The sequence below is a fragment of the Mustelus asterias genome, chromosome 5, assembly GCF_964213995.1.
Source record: "Mustelus asterias chromosome 5, sMusAst1.hap1.1, whole genome shotgun sequence".
In the NCBI taxonomy this organism is placed as follows: domain Eukaryota; kingdom Metazoa; phylum Chordata; class Chondrichthyes; order Carcharhiniformes; family Triakidae; genus Mustelus; species Mustelus asterias.
The window spans coordinates 31,194,143-31,214,342 of NC_135805.1; the positions used below are offsets into that span (position 1 = coordinate 31,194,143).

Consider the following 20,200-nt stretch of genomic DNA (forward strand, 5'->3'; position numbering starts at 1 on the left):
CCAGATTCCCACCACCCTCTGGGTGAAAAGGTTTTTCCTCAAATCCCCTCTAAATACCTGCCCCTGATCTTAAATCTATGCGCCCTGGTTATTGACCCCTCTATTAAGGGGAAAAGTTCCTATCTATCCTATCTATGTCCCTCATAATTTGTACACCTTGATCAGGTCCCCCCTCAGGCATTTCTGCTCTAAGGAAAACAATCTCAGCCTAACTAGCCTCTCTTCATAGTTGAAACACTCCAGCCAGGCAACATCCTGGGGAATCTCCTCTGCACCCTTTCCAATGCAATCATACCAAAGTAAAAGCAGGTGGGCCTGCGTTTTGATAACTAATTTTAAAAAGGGAGTTTAAGTCTATAAGAGGAATATTGCTTGAATTGGAACTCATTGTGATATGTTAGCAGTTTGGAATTGTATTTTGTTCTGTTTAAGCATTGTTTAATTGTTAAATGTTAAACTAATTCAATTGCTATAGTTAAACTGTGTAGTTAAATAAAATTTGTTTTGATAAAAGCTCTCTAGGTTTCAGTTGGATCGCGCCTGGAGTGAAACATCACATCCTCACATTAATACCAAAATAGCAAATTGTTGGAGTCCAGACTGACTTCATAATATACCTTGGGGTTTCTGATCTGGTATCCTAACAATAGTAATGTGCCATCACTGGCTGCTCTACAGTATGTTTACATTTTTGGTTCAAAATGTCTTTAAGAGAGTTGTTTCTTATCACGCTTGCTAATTGTCCTGCTGAATTTGGGGGAGAAAATTAAACAAATTACTGTCAAAAATTAAAGAAAATTTCAATTTACTGTGATACTTTGATAAACTATAAATGATACAGTAGTTGTTATTTGGCTATTCTGTAACGTGGTGCAACATAAACATAATTTAAATTTTCTTCCAGAATGAAGATTTTGCTCAGCAAAGGAACAGACAACTGGGTGAAAGTAAACATTACTGCCCTGTGGCCTTAGAAGAAAAATTTGTTCTTTATCCAGGTGATCAAGACTGTGCTGCTAAATATCGAGAAAAATATTATTATTTTTCTAATCCAGATGCAAGAGATAAATTTTTTAAAAGTCCAGAAGAATACATAAAAGTAAATGCACCTCTAGAGGTAATGATTTTTGAATATTAAACATCTTCTGCAGTAAAATTGTATTAATCTAAATATTTACTTTTCAATCACATTATTTTGTTCAATTAATATATTTTTTAAAGAGACACTTATGAGCTATGGATGGAATTTTCCAGTCCCGCCTGCCACAGGAATTGTAGCGGGCGGAAGCAGACCATGCAAAAGTCCTTTGACATTGGGCAGGATTTTCCAGGCTTGGGGCAAGCATGGCCAGAAAATCCTGCTCTATATTTTTTAAGTCACAACTTAGAATCATAGAATCCTACAGTGCAGAAGGAGGCCATTCGGCTCATTGAGCCTGTACCGACCACAGTCCCACCCAAGCCCTATCCCCATAACCCCATGCATTTACCCTAGCTGGTCCTGCTAACACTGAGGGGCAATTTAGCATGGCCAATCCACCTAACCCGCACATCTTTGGACTGTGGGACGGGGCATTGAGTTTAAAAATTGGCAAGTCGTGTTACAGCTTTATAGAACCTTAGTTAGGCCGCACTTGGAATATAGTGTTCAATTCTGGTCGCCACACTACCAGTAGGATGTGGAGGCTTTGGAGAGGGTACAGAAAAGATTTATCAGATGTCATCTGGTATGGAGGGCATTAGCTATGAGGAGAGATTGGAGAAATTTGGTTTGTTCTCACTGGAACGATGGAGGTTGAGGGGCGACCTGATAGAAGTCTACATGATTATGAGAGGCATGGACAGAGTGGATCGTCAGAAGCTTTTTCCCAGGGTGGAAGAGTCAATTACTAGGGGGCACAGGTTTAAGGTGCGAGGAGCAAGGTTTAAAGGAGATGTACGAGGCAGATTCTTTACACAGAGAATAGTGGGTGCCTGGAACTCGTTGGTGGGGGAGGTAGTGGAAGCGGATACGGTAATGACTTTTAAGGGGCGTCTTGACAAATACATGAATAGGATGGGAATAGAGGGATATGGTCCCCGGAAGGGTAGGGGGTTTTAGTTAAGTCAGACAGTATGGTTGGTGCAAGCTTGGAGGGCCGAAGGGCCTTTTCCTGTTCTTCGTTCTATTTTCCTGCTTTTCTTTGTCAATAGGGAAGATGATTCAGAACAGGAACCAAAAATATTAGAACTGCTGTATGCCTGTTTCCCAATCCAGTTCACAATGTTAGTCATTTTGAAGAGACAAATTCAGTGTGATCAGGACTGCACTCACTCCACCATGACATGGGCAGCCAAATAAGCTCAGTAATAGCTTTGTTAAAGGTCAATTAAAGAGGCTTAATGGTATTTTCCAGTTTCTCTGGGGCCTGAATAGAGTTGCAACCAAAGGCATCTTGTAGTGGAACTCCAACCACTGCTCCCAACGCCCAACAATACTGCCTTCACTGGTCTTTTTGATTTTTTAATTATATTTCTAATATCTGGCTGAGAGAAGTGCACTCTCCATTACTTACCGTTTGCTGAAGTCAGTTACTCTTCTGAAACTGGAAGGCCTCTGATTAGTCTTCCAGCTTTGAGAGCCCACCTGTTGCCCTTAATTGCACAGGGAATTTTTGTACATGCTAGCGCCCCAGTCAAAAATCCACCCAAATGACTGGTTTTTCTCGAGTAGCAGGTTCACAACAGTCCTAATTCCTGTTCCCCACCCCCAAAGCAAAACTTTAGCCTACTAAATCAGGAAATAAGTACCACATGATTCATTTAAATAATGCTATTGACAAAGAAAAGCAGGAAAATAGAACGAAGAACAGGAATAGGCCCTTCAGCCCACCAAGCCTGCACCGACATGCGGTTCCTATCCCTCTGTTCGCCTCCCTTCATGTGTCTATCAAGATACGCCTTAAACGTTGCTAACGTGCCTGGCAGTGTATTTCACGCACCCACCACCCTTCCTGTGGAAAACGTTCCCCGCACATCTCCTCTAAGCTTACCCCCTCTCACATTAAGCCTGTGCCCTCTTGTAGTTGACCTTTCCACCCTGGGAAAAAGCTTCTGACTATCCACCCTATCGATGCCTCTCATAATTTTGCAGACCTCTATCAGGTCATCCTCAGTCTCCAACTTTCCAGTGAAAACAATCCAGGTTTATCCAAGCTCTCATCATATCTAAAACCCTCCACACCAGGCAATATCCTGGTAAACCTTCTTTGCACACTCTCCAAAGCATCTACATCCTTTTGGTGGTGTTGCGACCAGAGCTGCACGTAATATTCCAAATGCAGCCTAACTAAAGTTTTATACAGATGTAACATAACTTGCCAACTTTTATACTTGATGCCCCGGCCGATGAGGGCAAACATGCTGTATGCCTTCTTGACCACCTTATCCACCTGTGTTGTCACTTTCAGGGATCTGTGCCCTATGCACCCAGATCCCTCTGTATGTCAATGCTTCTCAGGGTTCTGCCATTTTCTGTATAATTTGCACCTGAATTTGATCTTCCAAAATACATCACCTCACATTTGTCCAGATTAAACTCCATCTACCATTTCTCTGACTAACTCTGCAATCTATCTATATCCTGCTGTATCCTTTGACAATCCTCGTCACTATCTGCAACTCCACCAATTTTTGTGTCATCCGCAAACTTACTAATCAGAGCACCTACATTTTCCTCCAAATCATTTATATATATTACAAACAGCAAAGGTTTGTCAGCACTGATCTCTATGGAACACCACTAGTTACTGATTTCCATTCTGAAAAACACTCTTCCAGCACTACTCTATGTCTTCTATGACCAAGTAAGAAGTTTAACAACACCAGGTTAAAGTCCAACAGGTTTGTGGCTTTTGCTACCAAATAAACCTGTTGGACTTTAACCTGGTGTTGTTAAACTTCTTACCGTGTTTACCCCAGTCCAACGCCGGCATCTCCACATCATGACTTCTTTGACCAAACTAGTTCTGTATCCATCTAGCCAGCCCACCCCGGATCCCTGAGACTTTACCTTTTGTACCAGCTTGCCATGAGGGACCTTGTCAATTGCCTTACTAAAGTCTTTGTAGACAACATCCATTGCCTTTCCCTCATCAATCATTCTTGTCACCTCCTCAAAAAACTCAATCAATTTGGTGACACTTGACCTTCCCCACGCAAAACCATGCTGCCTATTACTCACAAGTCCATTTGTTTCCAAATGTGAATAAATCCTGTCTCTTAGCATCTTCTCCAACAGCTTCTCCACCACTGACATCAGAATCACCGGCCTGTAATTACCTGGATTATCTCTGTTTCCCATCTTAAACAAAGTCTCCAGTCCTCTGGAACATCACCTGTGGCCAAAGAGGATACAAAGATATCAGTTAAGGCCCCAGCTATTTCGTCCCTTTCCTCCCACAGTATCCTGGGATAGGTACCATCTGGGCCTGGGGATTTATCTATCTTAATGCATTTTAAGACACCCAACACTGCCTCCTTCATTATATTGACGTGAGCGAGAGTATTAACAAACCCTTACCTTACCTCAACATCCTTCATTAGTGAATACCAATGCAAAGTACCCATTAAGGATCTCACGCACTTCCTCTGGCTCCATACATAACCTCCCTCCTTTATGGGCCTACTCTTTCCCTAGCTACTCTCTTGCTCCTAATATAAATAATCATATAAAATGCCTTGGAATTTTCCTTAACTCTTTTGGCCAAGGACATTTTATGGCCCCTTCTAGCCTCCGAACTCCCCGTTTGAGTTCCTCCGTACTTTCTCTATATTCTTCAAGGGCTTCATCTGTTTTTAGTTGCATAGATCTTACATATGCTTCCTTTTTTTGACTAAGCTGACAATTTCCCCTGTCATCCAAGGTTCCCGAATCTTACCATTCCTGTCCTTCATTTTAAAAGGCTCCCACATGTCAGATGTGGATTTACCCTTAAACAGTCGTTCCTAATCCACATTCTCCAAGTCTTGCCTAATTTGGTTATTATCAGTTGGCCTCTCCCCAATTTAAAACCTTCACCCGAGGACCACTCTTGTCTTTATCGATAAGTATCTGAAAACTTACAGAATTTTGGTCACTATTCCCAAAATGCTCTCCCATTGAAACTTTGATCACCTGGCTGGGCTCATTCCTCAATATCAGGTCCAGTATGGCCCCCTCTGTCATTGGACTATCCACATACTGTTTCAAAAACCCATCCTGGACACCCTTCACGAATTGCTCCCCATCCAAATCCCCAGCACTAAAGGAGTCCCAGTCAATTTGGGGGAGTTAAATTCACCCATCACAACAACCCTGTCATTTTCACATCTTTCCAGAATCTACATATCTGTTCCTCTTTCTCCCGCAGGCAGCTGGGAGGTCTGTATACGATCCCAGCGTTGTGATTGCACCCTTCCTTTTCCTGAGCTCTACCCATAATGCCTCGCTGCAAGATCCCTCCAAAGTGCTCTCTCTCAACACAGCTGTTATATGCTCCCTAACCAGTAATGCAACTCCCCCACCTCTTTTGCTTCCTCCTCTGTCTCGTTTAAAACATCAATATCCCAGAATGTTAAACTGCCAATTCTGTCCCTCTTTCAACCATGTCTGTGTGATAACAACAACATCAGGCTTTATCCATATAGTAGGCCCCATGGTGCAAAGTGCTTTAAATATACCCCAATCTCTATCATTAGCCTGGCACCTTTAACAATGGGAAGAGATCTTCAATGTTCAACTGGTTGGTGACAACAGTCAGTGCCTCCTGTTGGTCTTTTTCCAGTGTGACGGCACCAGTAATGGCACTTTCTGTGCCAGTTCTGTGCACTATCTTTATTCCAACCAAGTCACTGAGTTACGAATGAGGTAATACGTGACAAGGATAACATGGACATGGCTCATGACTCCTTTCAGTAAATTCATGCAAAGCTGCAAAGCATGCCTAAAATTAGAAAGATGATGCCATAGGAAATAGCATTAAATAAACAAATAGTCTTCTCAAGTAGTAGTTTGCTGCATGGGCATGAGTAAGTATCCATATTTGTTATCACCTGCTACACGCTACGTAAGTTTCCATTGTTAAAAACCAGCACTTACCATCACCTGAATAGCAACAAAGGCAGGAGGCACTGGAAGAAGAGGAAGAGGAAAGGCAGCAACTATCACAGTCCCATCGATCTGAGCTCTCAGAACTGACCTAATTGAAAAGCGCTTCAAGTAGATTTTCCTTCTCATTTCCCATTCACAAACAGTCCTACAATTCATACCTTGTTAGAACTAACATCCAGTTGCATTGTTTCACTTCAAATATATTGGTTTTGCCTTCACTTCACATCAAATCCAGATGAAAAACAAATTTATCAAATAAGCTATGTAAGTATTGCAAAAAAATGACTAATTGCCTCTGTGCAATTCTTAGTACCTGTCTTGTGTATTTATTTTTATACCCTGCTACTTCAATGAGATGCTTCTGCAGTGGCTACTGCTGGGGTAACAAGGTTGCAAAACTTCCAATGAGAACATTTCAGTTGTTATTGGAGGATGACATGGAGAAATTATTGGTCTATACAATGTTTCAGACTGTAGTGTCAGCTTGAGCTGCAGCAGTCTGGACTAGCTGGCTCTCACACCATTTTGGATAGAATGTTTTCCATGCTATAATTTAGACATGAGATGAGGCTCTGAGCCTCTCTGGCTATGGTCGGTGTTCGAGACTGCCTGTGGGAGGCTGATCACAGGCAGAAGAATCACAACTGTTGGGTGCAAGAACTTTTAATAGTGATTATTTACAGTGCATATTTACCCTATCCCTAACTTCAGTGACTGCCTTCACCCGTGCCCTCTTTGTAACTCTACTATTTTTGAATTTCACGTGGTCTGCCACTACATCTAGGTGAACCCCTCCAGAAGCACTTCAGAGGTGGGAGTGGTCAGCTGTGTTCCACGCCCCATGGCCTGTGATGCCCTTGGCAACCGTCCATTTGGGGGCCAGGACCTGGAGGGCCCTGGCCAACTTTCGGGTGTCACAGATGTAGCCATATCATCCTCTTCAGCCGCTGCCCAGGAGATGCACCAGTGACAGGAAGGAGGAATTCGAAAGAGCTTGAGACAGCCGGGGTATCCTGGGTGGATGGCCCTTCCTCCTCACTCGGGGTGCCCATGCTGTTGAAGCCCACAGACATGACCCTCTGTATCTCCAGCATACTCCTCGTCCTCAGCGACTGGGCCATGCCTTGGACCCTGCCACCCATGGCGACCATTTCCTGCCATAGACTTTCCACTGTGGATGTGACCCTTGAACTGTGGGTGCCACACAATGCTGGCACCATTTCTTGCACCTAAAGGCTGTGGGACTCTTCCAAACAGCCTCACAGTTGCTGGAATGTTGACACTTCCTCCTGCAAGCCCCGGCTCTGCCTCTGCATCTCCAGCAGATTCTGGAGAACTGATCCCAGCGGCTCAGCACATGGCTGAGGACCAGCTGTTTCCACTGCTCCAGCAGACCTCTGATTTCCTGAGCCCTGAAACGTTCCCGCCTCCACCTGATGTGCATGTATGGAACATGCCCATATGATTAGCGGGCCCGGGATGGTATTCTCTGGGCCCACTAGCGTCTCACCCCCACCAAGAGTTGTTCCCCCCAGTGAGGTTTACAACTGCTCCTCTCTAACAGGGAACAGGCGTCCTCACCCCGCTGGTGGGAACAGAGGCCATTGAGCCCCCCCCCCCCCAGGCACCGGGCAGTGCCAAGAGGACAGGGCCAGAAGGGGCAGGGCATACTGGCCTATTGAGGAGAGCCCGCTGTTACCCTGCAAGTGGGATCGGTGGGGGAGGTAGTGAGGCAGCAATTGAGGCTAGCCATCGGCGGTGGGGGGGGGGGGTCGGAGCTGGCCATCGGGAATGTGTCGGGGCTGGCCACTGGGGGGGGGTGGAGTCGGTAGATTCGGGCTGGCCCAGGGGGGAGATCGGGGCTAGCCCGGGGGGGGGGGGGTTCCAGTAGGCCAACGATGGAAAGTGGGGGGTGGGAAGGTTAGTGATCGGGAGGGAAAGGCCAGCAATCAGGAGGCTGCCAACGGCGAGGCCAGTGCACAGTGGCGATCTCCCTACTGACAGTTCGGCGCATGCACAGTGGTCCGCTTAGCACTATGCTGCCAGCCTCGAGGGCAGGATGAGGCCCTGCCCCCTACTTTTCAACATGATTCTCTCTAAGGCAGTCTGCATTGCACAGGTGTCAGAGATTCATTCAGATAAGTACGTCCAGAAAATAGGTGGGAAATTCTCCCATTTTCCCACCTGTTGGGCACTTAGTTTTGTTTTGGGACAGTCCCAGCCCATGTATTTTTCTCTCTGCTTAAAACCCACAACCCCAACCATAGTTAGGACATTACAAGACTATACCATATATTCCATCAGGACCTGGAGACGTATCATCCCACAGTTCCAACATTTTACTTAGTACCACATCCCTGGTGATCTTAATTTTATTTCGAATCATACAATCACTACTGTGCAGAAGGTGGTCATTCAGCCCATAGAGCCTGCACCAACAAAAATCCCACCCAGGCCCTATCCCCGTAACCCTATGTATTTACCCTACTGATCTCCCTGACAAGAAGGGGCAATTTAGCATAGCCAATCCACCTAACCTGCATATCTTTGGACTATGGGAGGAAACAGGAGCACCCGAAGGAAACCCACACAGAAACGGGGAAAATGTCTGTGTGGAGTTTGCAGTCAGCTAAGTTCACAATTGAACCGGGTCCCAGGTGCTGTGAGGCAGCAGTGCTAACCACTGTGCCACAGTGCCACCCTCACATTTTCTTGAGTTCCTCCTTCCCTTCCAATTCCCGATTTACAGCTACTTCTGAGATGTTACTTGTGTCCTCTATGGTGAAAACGATGCAAAATACCTATTCAACATTGAGGGCCGAAGGGCCTGTACTGCGCTGTAATGTTCTATGTTCAATTCATTTTCTATCTCCTTATTTTCCATTATTAACTCCTCAGACTTACTTTCTATAAGATCAACAGTCACTTTGTTAACTCTTTTTAAAATATCTATAGAAACTCTTGCTATCTGTCTTTATATTTCCAACTAGCTTTCACTTGTACTCTAATTTTTCCCTCTTTATTAATCTTTCAATTAGTCTTTACAGTCATCTTTTAGGTATTCTTTGCTGCTTTTTATATTCTGCCCAATCTCTGACCTGCCATCCATCTTTGTGTACATAAATGAATTTTCTTTAAGTTTAATATTCTCTTTAACTTCTTAACTTTTTTAGTTAACCACGGAAAGTTGGTCTTCCCCTTGGAATTTTTCTTTCTCATTGGAAAATATTTCTTCTGTGTATTCTGAAAGATTCCCTTAAACATCTGCATCTCTATTGACCTATCCCTTAACCTAAATTACCAATTCACTTTCGCTGGCTCTGCTTTCATGTCCTCATAAGGACTCCTATTTAAGTTTAAAATACTAGACTGAGAACCACTCCTCTCTCCCTCAAACTGAATGTAAAATTCAGTCATATTACGGTCACCATTACCTTTTTTAACATTATTTCATGGGATGTGGGTGCCGGCATTGGTTGCCCATTCCAAATTGCCCGTGAACTAAATGGCTTGCTAGGCCATTTCAGAGTCACATGTAAGCCAGGCAAGAACAGCAGATTTTCAGATGGGTTTTGACAACAATTGACAATGATTTCATGGCCATCATTAGGCTTTTAATTCTTGATTTTATTTACTGAATTCAAATTCCACTAGTTTCCACATTGGGATTTGAAACTGGGTCCCCAGACAATTACTCGGGGTCTCTGGATTACTAGTCCAGTGACAATGCCACTACACCACCACGCTTCCCTGGGGGCACCTTCACTATGAAGTGATTAACTAATCCCATTCAGTTGCACAACATCAGGTCAAGTATAGCCTGCTCCCTGGTTGGCTCTAGAGTGTGTTGATTTAAGAAATTATTCCAAAACATTCTACGAACTCCTCGTCTACACTGCTTTTGCCCATCAGATATGTAGCCTATATGTAGATTGGAATCCCCCATGATATTCTAACAGCCATTATTCCAACAGAGAGGTATTTAATTTGGAACATTTCTTCCCTACTGGAACCTGGGTTGAGACAAGAACTGATTCATCAAATTAAAACTTCCACACTACTTGTCATCAGAACCCTAAGTGAAATGAGTTTTGATGTCCTCAACCCACTTGATAGCAAATATTTGCCCAAAATGTAAAATTTGATTTGATTTGATTTATTATTGTTACGTGTATTAGTATACAGTGAAAACTATTGTTTCTTGCGCGCTCTACAGACAAAGGATATCGTACATAGAGAAGGATAGGAGAGAGTGCAGAATGTAGTGCGACAGTCATAGCTAGGGTTTAGAGAAAGATCAACTTAATGTGAGGTAGATCCATTCAAAAGTCTGATGGCAGCAGGGAAGAAGCTGTTCTTGAGTCAGTTGGTATGTATCCTCAGACTTTTGCATCTTTTTCCTGATGGAAGAAGATGGAATAGAGTAAGTCAGGGGTGCGTGGGGTCCTTAATATCCTGGCTGCTTTTCCGATGCAGCGGGAAGTGTAGACGGAGTCAATGGGTGAGAGGCTGGTTTGAGTGATGAACTGGGCTTCGTTCATGACCCTTTGTAGTGTCTTGCGGTCTTGGACAGAGCAGGAGCCATATCAAGCTGTGATACAACCAGAAAGAATGCTTTCTATGGTGCATCTGTAAAGGTTGATGAGAGTTGTAGTGGACATGCCAAATTTCGTTAGTCTTCTGAGAAAGTAGAGGCATTGGTGGGCATTCTTAACTATAATGTCAGCATGGAGGGACCAGGACCAGTTGTTGGTGATCGGGGACATCTAAAAACTTGAAGCTCTCAACCATTTCTACTTTGTCCCCATTGTTGTTGATGGGCATGTCCTCCACTAAGCTTCCTGAAGTCGATGACTATCTCCTCCATTTTGTTGACATTGAAGGAACGATTATTGTCATCGCACCTGTTCTCCAGATTCTCTATCTATTTTCTGTACTCCTAGAAATCATAGAAACCCTACAGTACAGAAAGAGGCCATTCGGCCCATCGAGTCTGCACCGACCACAATCCCACCCAGGCCCTACCCCCATATCCCTACATATTTTACCCGCTACTCCCTCTAATCTACGCATCCCAGGACACGAAGGGGCAATTTTAGCATGTCCAATCAACCTTACCCGCACATCTTTGGACTGTGGGAGGAAACCAGAGCACCCGGAGGAAACCCACGTAGACACGAGAAGAATGTGCAAACTCCACACAGACAGTGACCCAAGCCGGGAATCGAACCCAGGTCCCTGGAGCTGTGAAGCAGCAGTGCTAACCACTGTGCTACCGTGCCACCCTCCATCTCGTAATTGTTTGAGATCTGACCCACTACGGTGGTGTCATCAGCAAACTTGAAAATTGAATTGGAGACGAATTTGGCCACACAGGCACAGGTGTATAAGGAGTATAGTAAGGGGCTGAGGACACAACCTTGTGGGGCACCGGTGTTGAGAATGATCGTGGAGGAGCTGTTCTTGCCTATCCTTATTGATTGCGATCTGTGGATTAGGACATAGAACATAGAAAGCCACAGCACAAACAGGCCCTTCGGCCCACAAGTTGCGCCGATCGCATCCCCACCTCTAGGCCTATCTATAGCCCTCAATCCCATTAAATCCCATGTACTCATCCAGAAGTCTCTTAAAAGACCCCAACGAGTTTGCCTCCACCACCACCGACGTCAGCCGATTCCACTCACCCACCACCCTCTGAGTGAAAAACTTACCCCTGACATCTCCTCTGTACCTACCCCCCAGCACCTTAAACCTGTGTCCTCTCGTAGCAACCATTTCAGCCCTTGGAAATAGCCTCTGAGAGTCTACCCTATCCAGACCTCTCAACATCTTGTAAACCTCTATCAGGTCACCTCTCATCCTTCGTCTCTCCAGGGAGAAGAGACCAAGCTCCCTCAACCTATCCTCATAAGGCATGCCCCCCAATCCAGGCAACATCCTTGTAAATCTCCTCTGCACCCTTTCAATGGCTTCAACATCTTTCCTGTAATGAGGTGACCAGAACTGCGCGCAGTACTCCAAGTGGGGTCTAACCAGGGTCCTATAAAGCTGCAGCATTATCTCCCGACTCCTAAACTCAATCCCTCGATTAATGAAGGCCAGTACGCCGTACGCCTTCTTGACCGCATCCTCCACCTGCGAGGCCGATTTAAGAGTCCTATGGACCCGGACCCCAAGGTCCTTCTGATCCTCTACACTGCTAAGAATGGTACCCTTCATATTATACTGCTGCTTCATCCCATTGGATCTGCCAAAATGGATCACCACACACTTATCCGGGTTGAAGTCCATCTGCCACTTCTCCGCCCAGTCTTGCATTCTATCTATGTCTCGCTGCAACTTCTGACATCCCTCCAAACTATCCACAACACCACCTACCTTGGTGTCGTCAGCAAACTTACCAACCCATCCCTCCACTTCCTCATCCAGGTCATTTATGAAAATGACAAACAGCAAGGGTCCCAGAACAGATCCCTGGGGCACTCCACTGGTCACTGACCTCCATGCAGAGAAAGACCCCTCCACAGCCACTCTCTGCCTTCTGCAGGCAAGCCAGTTCTGGATCCACAAGGCAACAGCCCCTTGGATCCCATGCCCTCTCACTTTCTCAAGAAGTCTTGCATGGGGGACCTTATCGAACGCCTTGCTGAAGTCCATATAGACCACATCCACCGCTCTTCCTTCGTCAATGTGTTTGGTCACATTTTCAAAGAACTCAACCAGGCTCGTAAGGCACGACCTGCCCTTGACAAAGCCGTGCTGACTACTTTTGATCATACTAAACTTCTCTAGATGATCATAAATCCTGTCTCTCAGGATCCTCTCCATCAACTTACCAACCACTGAGGTTAGACTCACCGGTCGGTAATTTCCCGGGCTGTCCCTGTTCCCTTTCTTGAATATAGGGACCACATCTGCAATCCTCCAATCCTCCGGAACCTCTCCTGTCTCCATCGACGATGCAAAGATCATCGCCAAAGGCTCCGCAATCTCCTCCCTCGCCTCCCACAGTAACCTGGGGTACATCCCATCCGGTCCCGGCGACTTACCAACCTTGATGCCATTCAATAGGAAGTTCATGATCCAGTCGCTAAGGGAGGAGCCGAGCCTCAGACCCTGGAGTTTGGAGATGAGTTTCGTAGGAATAATGGTGTTGAAGGCTGAGCTGTAGTCAAGAAACAGGAGTCTGACACAGGTATCTTTTGTTACCTAGGTGTTCCAGGGTTGAGTATATGGTCAGGGAGATGGCATCTGCTTTGGACATGTTGCCACGGTAGGCGAACTGTAGTGTATCCAGGCAATCTGGGAGGCCGGAATTGATTCAAGCCCATGACTAACCTTTTGAAGCACTTCATAATAATGGATGTCAAAGCCACCCAACGATAGTCATTAAGGCACGCTGCCTGGCTTTTTTTTGGCACTGGGATGATGGTCGTCTTCTTGAAGCAGATAGAGACCTCAGATCGTTGTAAAGAGAGGTTGAAGATGTCTGCGAATACCCGCGCCAACTGTTCCGCGCAGGATCTGAGTGCTCGTCTGGGTACCTCAACTGGGTAAGAAGTCTCACAACACCAGGTTAAAGTCCAACAGGTTTATTTGGTAGCAAATACCATAAGCTTTCGGAGCACTGCTCCTTCGTCAGATGGAGTGGAAATGTGCTCTCAAACAGTGCAAACAGACAAAATCAAGTTGTAGAATACTGATTAGAATGCGAATCCTACAGCCAGCCAGGTCTTAAAGGTACAGACAATGTGGGTGGAGGGAACATTAAACACAGGTTAAAGAAATGTGTATTGTCTCCAGGCAGAACAGCTAGTGAGATTCTACAAGCCCAGGAGGCAAGCTGTGGGGGTTACTGATAGTGTGACATAAATCCAACATCCCGGTTTAGGCCGTCCTCATGTGTGCGGAACTTGGCTATCAGTTTCTGCTCAACTGGGCCAGTTGCTTTCCATGGGTTGACCTTCGAGAAGGCTGCTCTGACATCTGCAATGGTCACCTCGGATACAGGTTCACCTGAGGCTTCCTGGGTGTGGGCTTGCTCTCGCTGACCTCTTGCTCAAAATGGACATAGAATACATTGAGCTCATCAGGGAGGCGTGTATTGGAGCCGGCGATTTTACATGCCTTCATCTTGTAGCCTGTTATGTCTTGCAGAGCTTGCCATAGTCGGCGGGGGTTCGTGTGGCTAGCCTGGGACTCTAGCTTGGTCCGGTACTGTCTTTTGGCATCTTTGATGGATCCCCTTAGATCATATCTGGCTTTGTTGTATAGGTCAGAGTTGCCTGACTTTGAATGCCTCAGACCTGGACTTCAGCAAGCAGTGGATATCCCTGTTCATCTATTGTTTCCAATTGGGAAACACATGGATTTGCTACTTTGGCATACAATCTACACACTTACTAATTAAGTCAGTTACTGTCGTGGCGTATTCGTTTAGGCTGGTCACAGAGTTTTTAAATACTGACCAGTCTACTGACTCTAAGCAGTCCCATAGGAGATCATCCGATTCCTCAGACCAACATTGCGTGATTTTCTTTGATGGATTCTCCCGTTTTTGCTTGTAAACCGGGAGCAGGAGCACAGCCTTGTGGTCTGATTTGCCAAAGTGTGGGCAGGCAATGGAGTGGTCGGAATGTTTGATATTTGTGCAGCAGTGGTCAATGATGTTTGGGCCTCTGGTGGAACAGGAGACGTGTTGGTGGTAGCTTGGTAGGACGCTCTTGAGCTTGACCTAATTGAAGTCCCTGGCCTCGAGATGTTTAGTCTCAAGGCTATTTGTAATGGTGTATATTTCATCCAGCGTGATCTTCACATCCGCGTGGAGTGGGATGTAAACTGCTGTCAGGATGACAGAGGTGAACTCCCAAGGAAGGAAGTAGGGCTGGCATTTTAGCGTCAGGTATTCTAGGTCAGGGAGCAGAAACTCACCAGTGTTGCTACATCTAGGCACCATGAGGTGTTGATTAGGAGGCAGACCCCATCTCCACTGGCTTTGCCTGAGGCCACTGTGTGTATGGTCCATTTGATGGATTTGAAACCCTCCGATTGTAGGGTACAGTCTGGTGAAGCAGAGTGAGCCATGTCTCCATGAAACAGAGTACACAGCAGTCCCTCAGTTCTCCTTGAAAAGTGAGTCTGGCTTTAAGTTTGTCGAACTTGTTTTCCAGAGATTGGACATTTGCCAGGAGTAAGCTGGGGAGGGGGCACTGTTGTTTCACTCTCAGCTGCTGGCCTGCATTTTTCCAGGCTTCCTGGAGTGACTGCTTCTTTTCAGGCCTGGGAGATGGTGAGAGTAGTATGCAGCGTTGAGGGCATGGGTGCATTCAATGAGTTGTAGACTAAATTATCCTTCTCATTAGAGAGATTCCAGAGGTGGCTGGTTCAGGAAATGGAAAATGTATACAGCTGTTTGCACATTTAAGGTTTAAAACATTTTGCGACTAACTTTATTACTTTACTCAAAATGTAACCTGTGTTTCATATTATGGCGCCAACAATGGGTGCCAAAAGTGTTGAGCAGTAAATCAATGAATTAAGTTGTTGCACATGACAATTGTACATGATTAGCGTTCTGTGATTTTTGTGCTATTGTTCTATTTAATACTGTAATTTAACTTGATGCAAGTCATAACGTTTTAGATCTGAAAAGAATCACCCATGAAAATATGTTTTTTATTTTCAGCCACCTCCGCTGAGAGTATTCGTATTCGGGCCTAAAAGATCTGGTAAAACAATGCACAGCAGGTGGCTGGCAAACAAATTAGGTATCTTTCACATTCAGTTCATGGAACTTCTTCAGGAGCATCTTTTCCCTAAAACTAAGAAAAAAATTGGGCCTGAATATGATGATGAACCAACAGAACAGGAGCTGGCTGACATAGCAACCATTGCGGCTCTCGAACGGGGTGAACAACCTGAAAACATTGAAGTTGAAACTGAAGAAAAACAAGAGGTACAACTGAAATATTATTTAACAGAAACAAATATAAAAATGTTAATTGTCATTTCCCCAACCATCAATTTAAAAACACAGCCTAGAGTTCTCTGATAGTCAGGACACAGAGGAACTAAATTGTCCAGCCAAGAATGTAAAATTATCTACTAATCTGCATTAAGTTAGCAAACCTTAATTGAAGAGCACCTAGTACTGCTTGACCAAAGAGAGAAAAGGCCAACGATTCCCAATAGAATGTGTCTTTGTGGGCATGGGTTGAGAAAAGTACCATTCCCGGATGTGAATCTGTCCATTTAATACCCTATGAACATACTACTGCTATGTTTTTTTTATCTACGGGATGTAACTGTCGCTGGCAAGGTCAGCATTTGCTGCTCATCCCTAACTGTCCTTGAGAAGATGGACCTGGGGTGAATGTTTTAAGATGGTGAATGAAATGTCAACCAAGCGACCTGCTTTGTTTTGAATGTGTTGAGCTTCTTGAGTGCTGTTGGAGCTACACTCATCCAGGCAAGCGGAATGTATTCCTGACTTATGCCTTGTAGAAGGTGGACAGGCTTCAAGAGTTACTTGCTGCAGAACTCCCAGCTTCTGACCTATTCTTGTAGCCACAGCATTTACATAATTAGTCCAGTTAAGTTTTTTTGTTAGTGGTAAATCCCAGAATGTTAATGGTGGTGAGGGATTCATCAATGGCAATGAGGTTGAATATTAAGGGGAGGCGGTTATATTTTTCAAAAATAAAATACTGCAGATGCTGGAAATCTGAAATAAAAACAAAAAACGCTGGAAATACCAGGTCTCGCAGCATCTGTGGATAGTGAAACTGAGTTTAAATTTTAGGTCAAGACCTTTTATCAGAATTAAGAAAATTTAGAAATGTAATCATAGCTTATAACTAAGTGAAACGATGGAGATAGTTTAAAAAAAGGGAAGATAGGGTGAAGGTGAAAGACATGGGCAGGGATTTTCTGCTCCTGATCACATCAGGCGGTTCAGTGACAGGAGTGGAAAATTGCACAAGAACTCCCAAATCATGTTTCACACTGATGTAAACACGTAACATGAATATCCCTTCCCTCCATCAGAGACAGTGAGCATTTCTCAACATTCAACATTGGGAACATCATTTGAATTCATTAGCATATATTATCAGGCATCTCCACCTGAATCATCCCATTCTCCCGCCCGCCCATCCCCATCATAAAATCCTTTCACACCTTCACATCAGCGTGAGGACAGAACGGCATAAAACCCAAGTGGTCTCCCAGGACATTCCCACAGACCTCCTAGAGGAGCTCAGGTGAGTGCATCGCTCAAGGGTGAGCACTGCCCCTGGACACTGTTCCAGGGTGAACTTGTTTGCGTTGGGGTGGCCTCTAAAAATAGCACCCTCATCTTCAAGTGACTAAGTTGCTGACAGGGGAGACAAATTAGAGAGCAGTGTTACGTTATGGTCTCTACCCTTTAAGATTTTTACTCTCTGGGGGCGATTCTCCCAGCCAGCACAGCAGGCCAGGAGACATCAGCAGTGGCCACATAGCAGGCTCCCCACTGGGTGCCATGGCTTCCGTGCGTCTTAAATTGGCACAGAGCTAATTTAAATATGGTAATCCCCCCCCGCCCCACTAGGAGTGGTTCACTGCAGCAGGGTTTACAACAGCTCCCCACTAATGGGGATCTGATGGCCCGACAATGCTGGAGTGAAGGAAGACCATGGAGGTTGGGTAAGGAGGAATACCCCCTGGGCATTGCCAGCCTGGCAGTGCCAGCCTGGCCCCCTGGCACTGCCAAGGAGCAAAGTGGCAATGCCCAAGGGGTACTTTCACTCTGCCCACCGGGGAGGGGCGGGGCTTATAGGGAGGAGATCGTTGAGGATGGGGTTCCCGCTGCCACTCCACATAGGGATCTATGGTAGATCGAGGGAAGGGACTGATCGGGGCTGGCCACTGGGATGGGGGGAGGGGTGGAGGCTGCTGGAGGTGGGGGTGTGGTTGGGACTGCCAGGCGTTAGGGGGGGCGGGTTGGGGAGATCGGGACTGTGGGGGGCGGGAGAAGTCAGGGAAATCGAGGCGGGCCGGTGTGGGGGTCGGGGCTGGCCCGGAGCCATCTGGAATGCCAGTGATCGAGGGGTGGGGGGATCGGAGGGGCAGCAATGTGGGGTTGCTGTGCTGGCAGGCCAGCAATTGAGCTGGCCAGCGATCGGGGGACCAGCTACTGCGCATGCAGGGCTACTGCGCATGCTCTGATCTCTGCTATGACAGATTGGCGCATGAGCAGTGGCCTGCTCAGCACAATGCTGCCGGCATCTTCAGTGGGAAGAGGCCCCGCCCCTGGATTTCTAGCATGAATCTCCCTGAGGCACTCTGCAGTGCACAAAGTGTGGGAGATTCAGTTTGAAAATCCCGCTAAAAAAACCAGCGGGAGTTACTCCAGTTTTTACGTGAATTTGGCACTTAGAATTTTTTGGGGAGAATCCCAGCCTATATGTGGAACTTCACGGTGGAGAAAGCCACTGGTGCTGTCGGCAGCTTCACTGCCACTTTTCCCAACCATCATTGGCCTTTGCCGATTTCTGAGAAACGTCGGTCCATGAAATGACCAAGAGTTGATGCAGCAGAGCCAAGGGGCATAGAGATAAATAAAGAAACAAAAACTGGGTCCAGAGAACGTGTGAATGATAAAATAATATTGTGGTCTGAAAGCAATGATGAGAAAAACAGGATTAAGACCAACACATGCAAAGAAAAGGAAACAAAATGGGGAAACAGAGATTACAGTCTGAAATTGTTGAAAAAAATATTGAGGCTGTAATGTACCTACTTGCAAGATAAGGTTCTGTTCTTTGAGTTTGCGTTGAACTGCATTGGAACACTGCAGTAGGCTGAGGACATAGATATCACCACGAGACTGAGGTGAAAAACTAGGTCGTTCAAAATTCAGGATCATGCTTGCAAACTGATTGGAGATCACAACAGTCACCCAATCTGTGTTTGGTCTCTGCAATGTAGAGAAGATTGCAGTGTGAATAATGATTTGGGTAATGGAAAGCAGACTGAAGAAAGAAACAACAGAGAGTTTAAATAGTGCAACAGCAAATAAGGTCCATGCAAATAATGGAAATAGCAAAATTAAATTAAAGACTCTTTATCTGAACGTACAACACACTTGTATAAAATAAATGAAGTAATGGCACAAAGAGATAACAGTTTATGGTTTCAAGGTGACTAAGGTTAAGAAATAAAAATTTTCTGATGTACAACAGTTCAAAAAGTCAGAAAGAATGGAAAAGGTGGGGGAGTAGCCCTGATAGTAAAGAATGACATAAGGACAGTAGTGAGATATGATCTGGGTCAGAAGATCATGAAGTAGAATAAGAATTGATGAAGATTAGGAATAACAAGAGTCAGAAGTAGTTTACAGGCTCCCAAACATTAGTTATACTTTTGGACAGAGCATTAGCCAAAATTAATTGGAGCTTGTAACGAAGAAAATATATTAATTGTGGATGGTTTTAATCTTCATATAGTCTGGACCAAATTGGCAAACGTTGCCTGGAAGATGAATTTGTAGAATGTATTTGTGACAGTTTCCTGGAACAATAAGTTATAGGTACAGGTTCCTATTGCAGATACAGCAGGCAATAAAGAAGGCTGCAGGTACAGCAGGCTGTAAAAAAAGCCAATGGTATGTTGGCCTTCATAGCGAGAGGATTTGAGTATAGGGATAGGGATGTTTTGCTGCAATTGTATAGGACGTTGGTGAGGCCATACCTAGAATAATGTGTGCAGTTTTGGTGTCCTTATCTGAGTAAGAATGTCCTTGCTATAGATGGAGTACAGCGAAGGTTTACCAGGCTGATTCCTGGGATGGCAGGTCTGTCATATGAGGAGAGACTTAAGTCGGTTAGGATTATATTCACTGGCGTGTAGAAGAGTGAGAGGGGATCTCATAGAAACTTATAAAATTCTAACAGGGTTAAACATGGTAGATTCAGAAAGAATGTTCCCAATGGCGAGGGAGTCTAGAACTAGGGGTCATAGTTTGAGGATAGGGGTAAACCTTTTAGAACTGAGGTGAGGAGAAATTTCTTCACCCAGAAGGTGGTG

General features: G+C 45.2%; 1 protein-coding gene across 1 annotated transcript in view; it reads left to right on the plus strand.

The window, feature by feature from the left end:
• ak9 (adenylate kinase 9) overlaps positions 1–20,200 on the plus strand; it is a 370,082-nt gene that overhangs the window by 248,674 nt on the left and 101,208 nt on the right. Inside the window, exons 26-27 of the mRNA XM_078213534.1 lie at positions 905–1,117; positions 15,819–16,088. Of these exons, the coding sequence (XP_078069660.1) occupies positions 905–1,117; positions 15,819–16,088 (483 nt within the window). The remainder of the gene's footprint in view (positions 1–904; positions 1,118–15,818; positions 16,089–20,200) is intronic.